The sequence below is a fragment of the Euleptes europaea genome, chromosome 7 (assembly GCF_029931775.1).
Source record: "Euleptes europaea isolate rEulEur1 chromosome 7, rEulEur1.hap1, whole genome shotgun sequence".
Lineage (NCBI taxonomy): Eukaryota > Metazoa > Chordata > Lepidosauria > Squamata > Sphaerodactylidae > Euleptes > Euleptes europaea.
In genome coordinates, this window is record NC_079318.1 from 82,082,487 (window position 1) to 82,094,813 (window position 12,327).

Genomic DNA, 12,327 nt, shown 5'->3' on the forward strand with positions numbered 1-12,327 from the left:
CACTTAAGGAAGAATCAAACAGGCTTACAATCACCTTCCCTTCAACAGCCACTCTGTGAGGTAGGTGAGGCTGAGAGAGCTCAAAGAGAGTTGTGACTAGCCCAAGGTCACCCAGCTGGCTTCATGTGGAGGAGTGGGAAAACCAACCTGGTTCTCCAGATCAGAGTCCTCAGCTCCAAACCACCACTCTTAACCACTACACCATGCTGTCCCTTCAGGTTTCTTCCCCCCACCCACCCACAAATGCTCCAAAAGCTCTGACACCCCCCCCCAAGTGAGGGAGTCCAGGAATCCTGAGCTTTTGAAACTCCATTCTAAGCCGAGAGAGATGATCAGCCGCATTCAGTCTGGCTGCAGGAGAGTCAGAGCCGTGACTTACCCATACCCTGAACCATTATCTAGTTTGGGGTGGCTCTGAGCGTCGTTCCCCCCCCTCCCCCCGGATGCGGGACCACCATTCCTCACCCAGTTTGAAGGCTGACTTGCACATCTTGAAATCCTCCCGCCAGTGGGGGAATGCTTCAGCAGCTGTGGCGGCCATGTTGCCCCCCAGAGGATCGGAGGGGCTTGGAGGAGGGCTGAAGGGCTCCCACATCAAAAGGTCATTATTGATCCTGCAAGAGGAGGGAGTGGCAAACGTTATCCTTTGCCATCTCCATCACATAACCCCCCCAAATGCATGCAAAAGTTCGCCTTGACATACTCCTTTCACATTCTGCTTCCACCCTCTGTCGTCCAAAACTGGATAGGAGAGCAGCTGGACGCCAGTCCACCGACAGTGACTCTCCTCCATTCGTGCCCAAGATGGGAAAACCGCACACAGCCAACCCGGCACCAGAATATACCATTTCATGGGCGGAAAAAGCCTCAAGGGGGACACAGAGCTTGCCCAATGGGGCCTGGTGACTCCAGCTGGCCCTGCCCTCCCCAGATTTGCAGAGTAATAATTCTGACCTGTTGTAAATGCTCTCATAGAACTCCTTGCTGGGGAGAAAAATGTGCGAGGTGGGGAACGTCACCTCTAGGGCATACTGGGAGGCTGCCATCGTCTGGGCCTGGAACTCCGCCATCTCCTCAGGATCTCCAGGGATCACCATCTAACGGAAGGAGAAGGCCAGAACCGAGAAGGATCAGGAATTGGCAGGGAAGGGCCAACAGGGAAGCTTGGAAAACAGGAATAAGTCTGGGAAAAGACAGCTGGCACCTTCTCAAGCTGACCACTATGCCCTCTCACTCACCTCCTCCGTCTCGTACATGGTCCTTTTGGAGGAGAAGGGGGAAGGCTCGGGCTGCTTCAACTCACAGGGACTCTCTGCCGACGAGAGCTCCATCTCCTCGGCCTTCACAAGGCTCAAGTCCCACTGGGGGTCACTAGCCTGGGGGTGGAGGGTCAGAGTGATTCTGCGGAGAGAAGACAGCACTGGACAGGGTGCCGGGATCTTCAGTGGTTCAATTCCCCACAATTAGAAGGAAATGCTGACCCGAACAGGGGTGGAGGGGAAGGACAGGGCAAAACACCCCTTTCTTGCCCACCGCAGCCAAGGTAACACCCAAAGCCATCTTAGCTGCTATTCAGGGGGACACACGGAAGCCCATCTTACTTTGGAAGGATGTATTTCTTCTCTGTCCCTTTGGCCGACAAGTTGGGGGCTTTGCCAACCCGGAAGCAGGGCACCGAAAGCTTCTCGCCATCTTCATACACGCCTACGAATAGAAAGGGCAAGAGTTGCAGCCTCTCCAAGGCATCAGTGGCCTTGCAAGCGGGCTACCCACTCCCTCCCCCCACCCATCCAGGGCCTTCCTCAGACATTCAATTCCACTCTCTTTGGGCTGCCACATTTATATGGAGACACACTAACAGCATCAAGTCTCCAGCTTCTTATTGGCTGACCAGTCAGTCCCACCTTTCCGCTGAGTAAGCATCAACACTCAAGCCAGCTAAGGCCAAAACAAATAAAACAAAAATAATATTTAATAGGCAAACATAGCAGTCAGTTAAAAAACTAGAGCAAAAACAGCATTTCACCAAAAAAAAAAAAACCCAAAAAAAACCCCAACAATACAGGCTAAACAAAAGCAAGCAGCAGAAGTATAAAAGCCGTATAACCGCAACAGGTAATTGTGGTTTAAAAAGCAAAGGTTATGGTAGTAAAATCATCAGAGGCCTTCCAGAATAAAACTTAGCATGCAAACTTCTGGAAGCTAATTTGACATATGCCAATATAAACAGAAACAGCAAAAAGATCTGTCAAAATTGATGAGGGGGGAGAGAAGGTTGAATAATGAATACTAATTATAAAGCACCTAACCAAGTCAGCCCTGTACAAAATAGAGGGACTTACAGTCCTTTTCTCTACTCCTCCCCAGCACAATTTTATGCCCAATTTATTTCTATGTAAGCTTGCATACAGCACCCACCTATAAACTGGTGGCTTTAAGCCAGAGACACCTTTGTAAGCCTGGACTAAGGGTAAAGAAAAGCCTGGAACAATTCAAGACTGTTATTAATGCTATTCACCCCATGCGTAGAATCACAAGCAACAGCCTCAGAAATTCATACACCTCTTCCTTCACTGTTCTCACCACTGAGAGAAATCTGCCAAGACATTCGGGTGTACAGTAAACCCACCAATGGTGACCTTTCCTGAAAATACAAATCTTCCTACCCAGAACACATACAGTTAATAAAAACCAATAATCAAACCTGCCTGACTCCACAAACTAAATGCACTGGCCACAACAACAACAATTACTTCAAGCAGGAGCCCATAAAAAGGAGAGGCTGTTGACTAACATCCATCAGGCATCAATCCTGATCCGAGAATCTGTCCTCTACAAAAAGCATGTGAGATATTAACAAAAAAAAAATTCTTAATCCCATTTGTGGCCTTCACTCATATTGTCATCAAATAAAAAAAAACTTTAAAAAGCCTTCTGCAAGTCTCCTTTCTACTACTTTCCTGCTAGCCTACGCACATAACCCGTACGACCTGTATTAAAGCTATCAAAAATGGGCCTTGCAGCAAATCCAATGGTAGCAGCTGTCTTTAAGATGCCATTGACACACACTCCATCCCCACCCCAACAAAAAAAGGTACAACGACTGGCAAGACACAGAACATCATATGCAAATCCAGCAATATTAGAGAAGGCAAATGCCCTGGACATCACATGCAGTAGGGCTGAGAGAGCAACCACAGATCTTAGCATTAATTTCAGAAGCAAGTCCATGGGGGGGGGGGGGGAGACATGGACCCTGAGCATATTCTGACATATTCCCTTAGAAGACCACTTAGAACATTTCCACCAGTAAAGCCGTCTGATGCCTGGATGCTAGAAGCGAGCAAGAACTTCTGGATATACTGATTAAAAATTCTTTTAAGTATTGGGAGATTCATTCAATGGGGAGGATCTTGCCCCCATCCTATCACTCCACTGAGCAAAGTATGAATATTTAAATTGAAAATTAATATATATGTACTCCATCTTTCCTCTTGGCTCAGGTGTCTAGAGGAGGGCAACAAAGATGGTGAGGGGTCTGGAGACTGTCCTATGAGGAAAGGTTGAAGGAGCTGGGTATGTTTAGCCCAGAAGACTGAGAGGGGATATGATAACCAACTTCAAGTACTTGAAATGCGGTCATATAGAAGAGGGTGCCGAGTTGTTTTCTGTTGCCCCAGAAGGTTGGACCAGAACCAACGGGTTGAAATTAAATCAGAAGAGTTTCCATCTAGACATTAGAAAATTCTTCCTAACAGTTAGAGTGGTTCCTCAGTGGAACAGACTTCCTCGGGAGGTGGTAAGCGCTCCTTCCCTGGAGGTTTTTAAGCAGAGGCTAGATGGCCATCTGTCAGCAATGCTGATTCTATGACCTTAGGCAGATGAGAGGGAGGGCATCTTGGCCATCTTCTGAGCATGGAGTAGGGGTAACTGGGGTGTGTGGGGGGGGAGGTAGTTGTGAAATTCCTGCATTGTGCAGGGGGTTGGACTAGATGACTCTGGTGGTCCCTTCCAACTCGATGATTCTATGTTTGGCCTCTTGACTCAAGTTTGGCTCAAGGATGGCTTCAAGTTTGAAGCCATCCTCCAAGCCCAATGGCTCTGCTGTTGGAGGAAGAACCACTTAAGTTGGAGGAAGGCTACTTGGAGGATGGTTGGGGATCCACCCAAGTCTATACTTTTAACTTTGTTCTTCTTTTATGGCTCTTGCACTGTGCGAGAGCTCCCCTTCCTGAGAACTCGTTTTCCATCCCCAGCCTCCTAAAAAATCACAAACCTCAATTTTCTCATCCCATTAAATCCCAGTACCAATTTTTGTGCTAAAGCTGAAGGCAGAAGCTGAAACTTTCCAGCCAAAACTTTCTCCGCTTCTCTGTTAAGCCTCTGACTTCCTTGCTAAGATGCATTCAGAAAGGACAACAAGGTGCCATAGATAAAAACAGGAAGCACGAACCAAGAGAGAAGAGGGAAACTCACTTGGTTCCTGCTGGCCATGAGGGGGACCCTTGTTGCTGGACACCGCACCAAAACATGCCCCCCTCCCAAGTACTGGAAATTGGTCGTCCCCACCATCCGCTTCTGCAATTTCATCAGGCACTTCCCACAACATAAGGCTCCGCTTCTTCAGACAAGATTCACAGGATTCTGGGATTTTACGCTCTCATGAAAAGAACACCTTTATGCTTAATTAACACAATCACAAAAATCAGCACAGGAAGCCAAAATATAGTATAGCCAGCGTGGTGTAGTGGTTAAGAGCGGTGGTTTGGAGTGGTGGACTCTGATCCGGAGAACCGGGTTTGATTCCCCACTCCTCCCCATGAGCAGCGGAGGCTAATCTGGTGAACTGGATTTGTTTTCCCACTCCTACACAAGAAGCCAGCTGGGTGACCTTGGGCCAGTCACGCTCGCATACCTCACAGGGTGTCTGTTGTGGGAGGGGAAGGGAAGGTGATTGTAAGTCTTAAGGGGTAGAGAAAGTTGGCATATAAAAACCAACTCTTCTATTTCTAACAATATTTTACACATACAACAAAGAAAATTATGATGGTCCTATAATGCACAACTTGCTGGAACAGCTCAAAGCCTTTGAACTGTTCCTGCAAGTTGTGCATTATAGGACCATCGTAGTTTTCTTTGTTGTCGGTCAAATGAGTACCCAGCTTGCTGGGAGTAAAGGGAAGATGACTGGGGAAGGCACTGGCAAACCACCCCACAAACAAAGTCTGCCTAGGAAACGTAGGGATGTGACGTCACCCCATGGGTCAGGAATGACCCAGTGCTTGCACAGGGGACCTTTACCTTTTATGTGTAAAATACTGCTAGAAATAGGAGACTACATTATATTTTGGCTACCTATGCTGATTTTTGTGTTTTACGCTCTGGCATTACTGAACCCAGGCGATTATAGAGGCTCTGCAGCTGCCTCCTGTAGTCGCTGGGGAAGGAACCCTGTCTGGGAGGAGTCCAGGCCTCCTTACCATGCAAGTTGCTGAAGGTGGTTTCCAGCTGGATGGAGCCGGCAGGCCCAAGCTCCGAGCGCAGCTCAAGATCCACCAGGTCCAGGCGCAAACTCTCCTTGCGCACCGCCTTCTCCACCCAGGGCCGCCTCTCGGGCCACGACCGCAGGTCTGGAATCGGGAACTGCACCCGCAGGGTGGCCTTGGGAGCTGCCATCTGCATGCTCGACTGCCATTCGGCAGCAAGGGGAGAATCTGCCTGGCACCCAGCCAGAAGGAAAAGGGAAAAAGAAACGGTTGAGGAGACCCTTTCCGGGGGGGGATGGGGGGGAGTTGCCACGGCCTCAGTCTGCTATGTGTCCCCAACCGGACACCGCCCCTTCTCCTTTGCGCTTACCAAGTGTGCCTCAGCAGAAGGGGCAGGAGACCAGGCTGGGACGGTAGGCTCCGTGGCCCAGCGCAGGAGGGAGCACAGCCGGTCGAGGGTCCCCAGGTCCACATCCGAGCAGAAATCAGCCAGCTCGGCCACCAGCTCCACGGTGTGTTTGGCAGCGGCTTTGGCAAGACGGCTCTGTGGGCAAAACACCAGCGGAGTTGCAGGAGGAAGGCTGATCCCTTGCACCAGAGTTTCCCCAAACCTTTTGAGTCATGGAGCACTTTTCAGGAGAGAAATTTGTCATGGAGCGCTAATTTTCACCTAGCACCTATATACTAAACTCAATGACAGCAGTATTTTTCTTTCAAATCACGGAGCACTAGGGAGATGTTTCGCGGAGCACCAAGAGCTCCTTGGAGCAGTTTGGGAACCTCTGCCCATATGTTAAAACTGAAAGGAAAAAAGGCTAGGTACTGTAGGAGTTTGCAAAACAAAGAAACAGTGCCCAAATATAGCAATGTACACAAATTGTATTAATATATAAACAAAAGTGCTATACAAATAGGAACAATGGTGAAAACATGAAAAGAGACTAACAAACAACAAACACCTATAGGCAAGGGAAATATATCATCAGGGACACTAACAAGTGTAACCCTGGTGCCTCAATCCTAACAGCTGGTACAAACTCTCAATAGCATCTACTAAGACCCCAAGATCCTTTTCACACACATTACTACTCAGACAAGTCTCCCCCATCCTATAATTATGCATTTGATTTTTCCTACCTAAATGCAGAACTTTACATTTGTCTTTGTTGAAGGGCATTTTATTAGTTCTAGCCCACTTCTCCAGCCTGTCAAGATCATCCTGCATCTTGGCTCTGTCTTCTACCATATTTGCTACCCCTCCCAATTTAGTAACATCTGCAAATTTAATAAGCATCCCCTCTATTCCTTCATCCAAATCATTTATAAAGATGTTGAACAACACAGGGCCCAGCACAGATCCCTGAGGAACCCCACTAGTCACTTCTCTCCAAGTGGATGAGGAACCATTAACTAGCACTCTTTGGATACTCTTTGGGTATTGTGCCAGAGGAATTTGTATATACGCTCTTTCATGTATTTACATGATTTTTCTGCTGATACTTATTTAATTTTGCATTGCTGTACTGAGAGTTTGTACCAGCTGTTAGGATTGAGGCACCAGGGTTACACTTGTCAGTGTCCCTGATGATATATTTCCCTTGCCTGTAGGTGTTTGTTGTTTGTTAGTCTGTCTTTTCATGTTTTCACCATTGTGTCTATTTGTATAGCACTTTTGTTAATATATTAATACAATCTGTGTACATTGCTATATGTTAAAACTGGGCTGCCACCTTCCCAAAGTCCCCTTCAGACACACAACATGCTGCTTGTTTTCATGCTGGGTTGATAGTTCTCCTTCACAGTCATATAGGAGGCCATCTCAGCTTTCATTTGAAAAAAAAACATAATAAAACTCTGCCAATGCTGCTTTGTTCTTAACTATTTTAAGGGGAGTATTGCAGACAGGTGACAGAAGTATTTCAAAAATAACTAAGGAGCTCAAGTCTTCTGAAACACACGCCATTCATTATGCGTCTAACGCAGGGTCCCTCAACCTTTTTGACCCTTTTATGACAAAAGATGGTGGGTGCAACTACAAAATGGCTGCCACAGAAGGTGGAGCCAACCACAAAATGTCGGGGGAGTGAGGTAATGCTTAAATCTAATAGCGACTCCAACGTTTCAGGCAAAATCTGATGTCACTCCTTGCTCCAATCCAGAGAAGGGAATCCACCTCATCAAAAGGTGCAGCCATGCCTGAAGTGGGCCTGACATATGGCCTTCCCTCCTCACTCAAAGACCTTCTGAAGGTGTAGCGGTTATGGGGTGGGGGCCCCCGAGGCAACTCCCTTCTGAACTGAAGAATGCCCAGATCCCCACTCTGGCCTCTCCTATGGATTGTTAAAACCCCAACTGCCCACAATCAAATAAAAAGGGGGGGTACACGCTTTGATTAAAGGATTGGTAGTGTGTAAGCTGTGCGATTCCTAAAGGTCTCTTATTTGTAAACCTGCTAGATCAAGGCAGTACTTATTAGTGAGGTAAACAGAGATCACTTGTTTCTTAGATATTTGACTTGACAGACAAGACACAGATGGAGATGAACAACAGAGGTTTCTTTAACAGAAAATGAAGTGTTTAATAAGGTAAGTCGTATGTGCAGATGACTTTTTACATATATAGTAAAACTGGTTCTCAAGTAAAGTTAATCAACTCTGAAGGGAGATTTGATTCCTCTTTCTCTGGACAGGTTACCTCAGCAGGTTCAAGGCTGCTCTTTCCCCTCACGGAGCACCTTTCCACAGAACCTACACACACCAGTTAGGAATGATGGGCTCTAAACAGGATGCTTCTTTGTCACACTAAAATAAGCTTTCTTCCCTAAGCCGACCCAAAAATCCTAACTAAAAGCCAAATAAAAGGAGGGCTAAGCTGACACTCCTTCTCCAGAGCAATGAAATCCCTGTCCCAAGGGGGGGGGGGAGGTTTTCTTTTCCCCTTCTTAAACTGAGGCTGCCTCACCCCCTTCCATCCAGTGTAGTTCCACAGGTTTTAATTGGCTGATAATCACTTGGATTTGCATGAGGCCTCAATCACAAAGATTGGCTTAGAGCAGTGGAGGAGAGGTGGGACTTTTAAAGATGATGGCCACAGAGGGGAACTGCAAGCCAAGGTCAGCATTTTTACACTGTCAGGGACTGGAGTGTGCAAGGAACATAAAGTCGGCCACTCGAATCCATTGCATGGCTACCCTTTTCCCAGGCTGAGGTTGCGGGGAAATCATGTTAACCTGAGTGCCACGGTGGCTTTTTTAAACCTCCACCGCGCTTCAGAGGTAGAAGGGGAGAGCAGTGGAGAAAAAACAAACGAGTGAGTGCTGCCAGTCACCCTAGAGGGGAAGCAGCACACTTCTGTATTCAATCTCTCCCCACTCCCGTGGGCTGGAGGGACTCAACTCCCAAGCAGCTTAATAAGGAAAGTGTGCAGTCTTTCTACAGAGTTACTGAAGAGGTCCAAGGCAAGTCTCCTTTATTAGGTCCACAAACCCATGAACAAACCAGTGGCAGACATAGAATCATAGAGTTGGAAGGGACCACCAGGGTCATCTGGTCCAACCCCCTGCACAATGCAGGAAATTTACAACTACCTCCTCTCCTACACCCCCAGTAACCCCTACTCCATGCCCAGAAGATGGCCAAGATGCCCTCCCTCTCACGATCTGCCTGAGGTCACAGAATCAGCACTGCTGACAGATGGCCATCTAGCCTCTGCTTAAAAACCTCTAGGGAAGGAGAGCTCACCACCTCCCGAGGAAGCTTGTTCCACTGAGGAACCGCTCTAACTGTTAGAAAATCCTTCCAAATGTCTAGACGGAAACTGTTTTGATTTAATTTCAACCCATTGGTTCTGGTCCGACCTAGCATACCTATCTGTCCACCTGACAACACTTACCTTTGAGGAGGGCAGTTTCTTTGAGTGCTTGGAACGGACACGGGCACAAGGCCGAGGTGACTGGCTGTATGGAAAGGCACTGGGGATGGCGAAGACCAGCAGCTGAGAAGGAAACAGGAGAAGCAATAACAGTTGAAGGGAGGGTGCTTTCCAGATGAAGGAAAGGGGGCTGTTGTTTCCTGCAACTGGCTACTCCCCAGCTGCCACCATAGATGCATCCACCCACATGTAACCAGCGCAGCCTAACTTGAAGAAGCCCGCAATTTCCAGATGGCCCCGCCCTCACCTCTGTGTACTCTGGCTTTGCCTGTGCACTGCTCTCTGGCCAGAGGCACTCCAAAATCTCCAGCAGCCCGAAGGACGTGTCCCAGCTGAGCATCTGCTGCCGGCCAGTGGCTTTGTGCTCACAGCTGATCTGTACGGCAGCCCCGGTTAGCCTGAAAAGAGACCCAAGGTGGCAAGACTCAGCATTGGGAAGGGGCAGAGAAGAGATGCGAAGGAAACTGGGGAAGGGAAAATGAGAGGGGGTGGAGGTCTCACAGTGGGGATGTTCCTTGCCTCTGGCTGCTAAGAGCAGAGCTGCAGGTCACAGTGAATCTTTGTAACACAATGGAAAGGTTGACTTGGCCTCTCAAGAAGGGCCGTATCTCAGTGGTGGAGCACCTGCTTGGAGTGCAGAAGGTCCCAGGTTCAATCCCTGGCATCTCCAGTTAAAGGGACGAGGCAAGTAGGGGATGTGAAAGACCTCTGCCTGAGACCCTGGAGAGCCGCTGCCAGTCTGAGTAGACAATACTGACTTTGATGGATCAAGGATCAGATTCAGTATAAGGCAGCCTCGTGTGTTCTTGTGAATGCTCTTCCATGCTCTGGCGCCTGTCCCACCAGAGGCAATTGCAGCTCATCCGCAGGAGGACACAGGGGCCGGAAGAGTGGCGAGTAACTGAATTTGGGCCTTAGCACCTACCTGATGTTGCTGAGTGGACAGGCCTCCTCAAAGCACCGGCGCAAAGGCTGGAAGTCTCGGCCCCCAAAGGCAGAGTCCTTCAAGCCACCCAACTGGGAGAAGAAACGCTGAGCCAGTTGAAGGCGGGGGCGAGCAGGAGGTGTGGCCCCCTGGGACTGGTGTAGCAACGTCACAGTGAGCCCCCCCATCGTCACCCGCAGCAGCGCTTCAGGCCGCTGGCTCTCCACGGAGGGCGGTGGCAGATGGGCGGCCTTGCCTGAAAGACAGAGGAGAACCTTTGAACAGGCAGAACCTGACCCTGATGGCTACCCTATGCTGCGCTCAAGGGGTCTGCCAGGATGCCTCTGCCTAGCAGCTACACAGAGCCCACAAAGAAAGTGAGGAGGTCTCCCTGGCCGATCACGCAGACGGATTTCACAGAACAACACAACAGGGGCCGCCACTGAACAAGGAAGCAGCAACTCACTCTCCTCGATGCCGATCGGGGCAATTACTTTCAATAACAGCCTCCCCTGTTTCAACCTTGCTTCTCTTCCTCTGGCAGCTTTGAATGCAGGGAGACCCTATCACCGTGATGGCGAACCTTTCAGAGACAGAGTGCCCAAACTGCAACCCCAAACCCACTTATTTATCGCAAAGTGCCAACACGGCAATTTAACCTGAATACTGAGGTTTCCTCCCAGCTCGGCAAGGGGGGGCGGGGAGTCCAGGGAAGGGGGGGCGGCTTTGAAGGGCTCCGCGCTCCCTTCAAAGCCCCCGCAACCCCCGCGCGTGCCGGACTTGGCAAGCATGCCATAGGTTCGCCAACACGGCCCTATCAGCACACTCAAGTCTTCCACACCTATGATAGTTACAAAATAACACAGTGCAGCAATTGCTCAGGCGCAGGAGAAGCAGTTCTGCGCAGGGTTGCTGGGAATGTCTTGACTGCAGCTGGCCAACTAGTAGGATAAACAGACTGCTCTCCAACGGAAGCCACGGGTGGTCTACTCAACTGCAGCAAAAATTTCACAGCACCATCAGCAACGCAAAATGCTTATCCCCGCCCCCCCATCATGAGGCCAAAGTCTGAATAGTATTGGAGCTTTAGATTCTGTGTCTGGTGTCAAACTTTCACTGTCAGGGTGGAGTGCTAAGGGTGCCAATAGCTTTAAAGCAGTTTGGGGATTTGATTCATTTCTGTAACAGGGAATGAAAGAGAAGCTATCAAAGTTGGCTCTTTCTTCCACCTGAAACTTCTGCATACTTAAACTGCAAAAGTTCTCAAAATGGCACCTGAACAGAAGTGTCAGCAATAGGAAGATGTGTTCGCATTAAAACAGATTAACCAGTTACAAAGCAGAAGCTAGAAAGCCCTAATTAGCGTTATTAAGAGGTGATTTATTGTTACTAATAAAAGTTCTGTCCAACTGACTCATTCAAGAACTACAAAAGGCTACAGTCTTTGTGGCGTCAGAAGGAACCCGTGTGAGCCAGCGTGGCATAGTTCAAGAGCAACGGACTCTAATCTGGTGAACGGGATTTGTTTCCCCTCTCCTCCACATGAAGCCTGTTGGGTGACCTTGGGCCAGTCACAGTTCTCTCTGAACTCTCTGAGCCCCAACTACCTCACAAGGTGTCTGTTTGGGGGGGGGGAGGGAAGGTGATTGTAAGCTGCTTTGAGATTCTTAAAGGTAGACAAAAGCAGGGTGTAAAAACCAACTCTTCTTCTTCCTCCTACATGGGTCTTTCTTGCCTCACACCATCCTAATGCTCATCCTAAAACCTTCTTTCCACTGCTTCTTAGACCTCTTGCAGATAATCAGGGAAGAATGTTATCCTTTCTTTTCCCTCCCACCTTTCCCTAATGGAAACCCATCTCACTCGGTATCTTGTTGAGGCACGGCAGGGTAGCAGCAAAGGGTGACCGTCCATAGCGCCTGGGACTACTCAGGATCAGCTGTGGGGAGAGAAAAAGAGAGGGTCCAGATTGAAGAAACATCTGCA

General features: G+C 48.8%; 1 protein-coding gene across 1 annotated transcript in view; it reads right to left on the minus strand.

Moving 5' to 3' along the window:
• ATG2A (autophagy related 2A) overlaps positions 1–12,327 on the minus strand; it is a 48,456-nt gene that overhangs the window by 23,120 nt on the left and 13,009 nt on the right. Inside the window, exons 10-19 of the mRNA XM_056852726.1 lie at positions 12,205–12,280; positions 10,342–10,597; positions 9,664–9,814; positions 9,378–9,479; positions 5,857–6,030; positions 5,481–5,718; positions 1,602–1,704; positions 1,239–1,401; positions 955–1,097; positions 466–614 (exon numbers count right to left, since the gene is read on the minus strand). Of these exons, the coding sequence (XP_056708704.1) occupies positions 466–614; positions 955–1,097; positions 1,239–1,401; positions 1,602–1,704; positions 5,481–5,718; positions 5,857–6,030; positions 9,378–9,479; positions 9,664–9,814; positions 10,342–10,597; positions 12,205–12,280 (1,555 nt within the window). The remainder of the gene's footprint in view (positions 1–465; positions 615–954; positions 1,098–1,238; positions 1,402–1,601; positions 1,705–5,480; positions 5,719–5,856; positions 6,031–9,377; positions 9,480–9,663; positions 9,815–10,341; positions 10,598–12,204; positions 12,281–12,327) is intronic.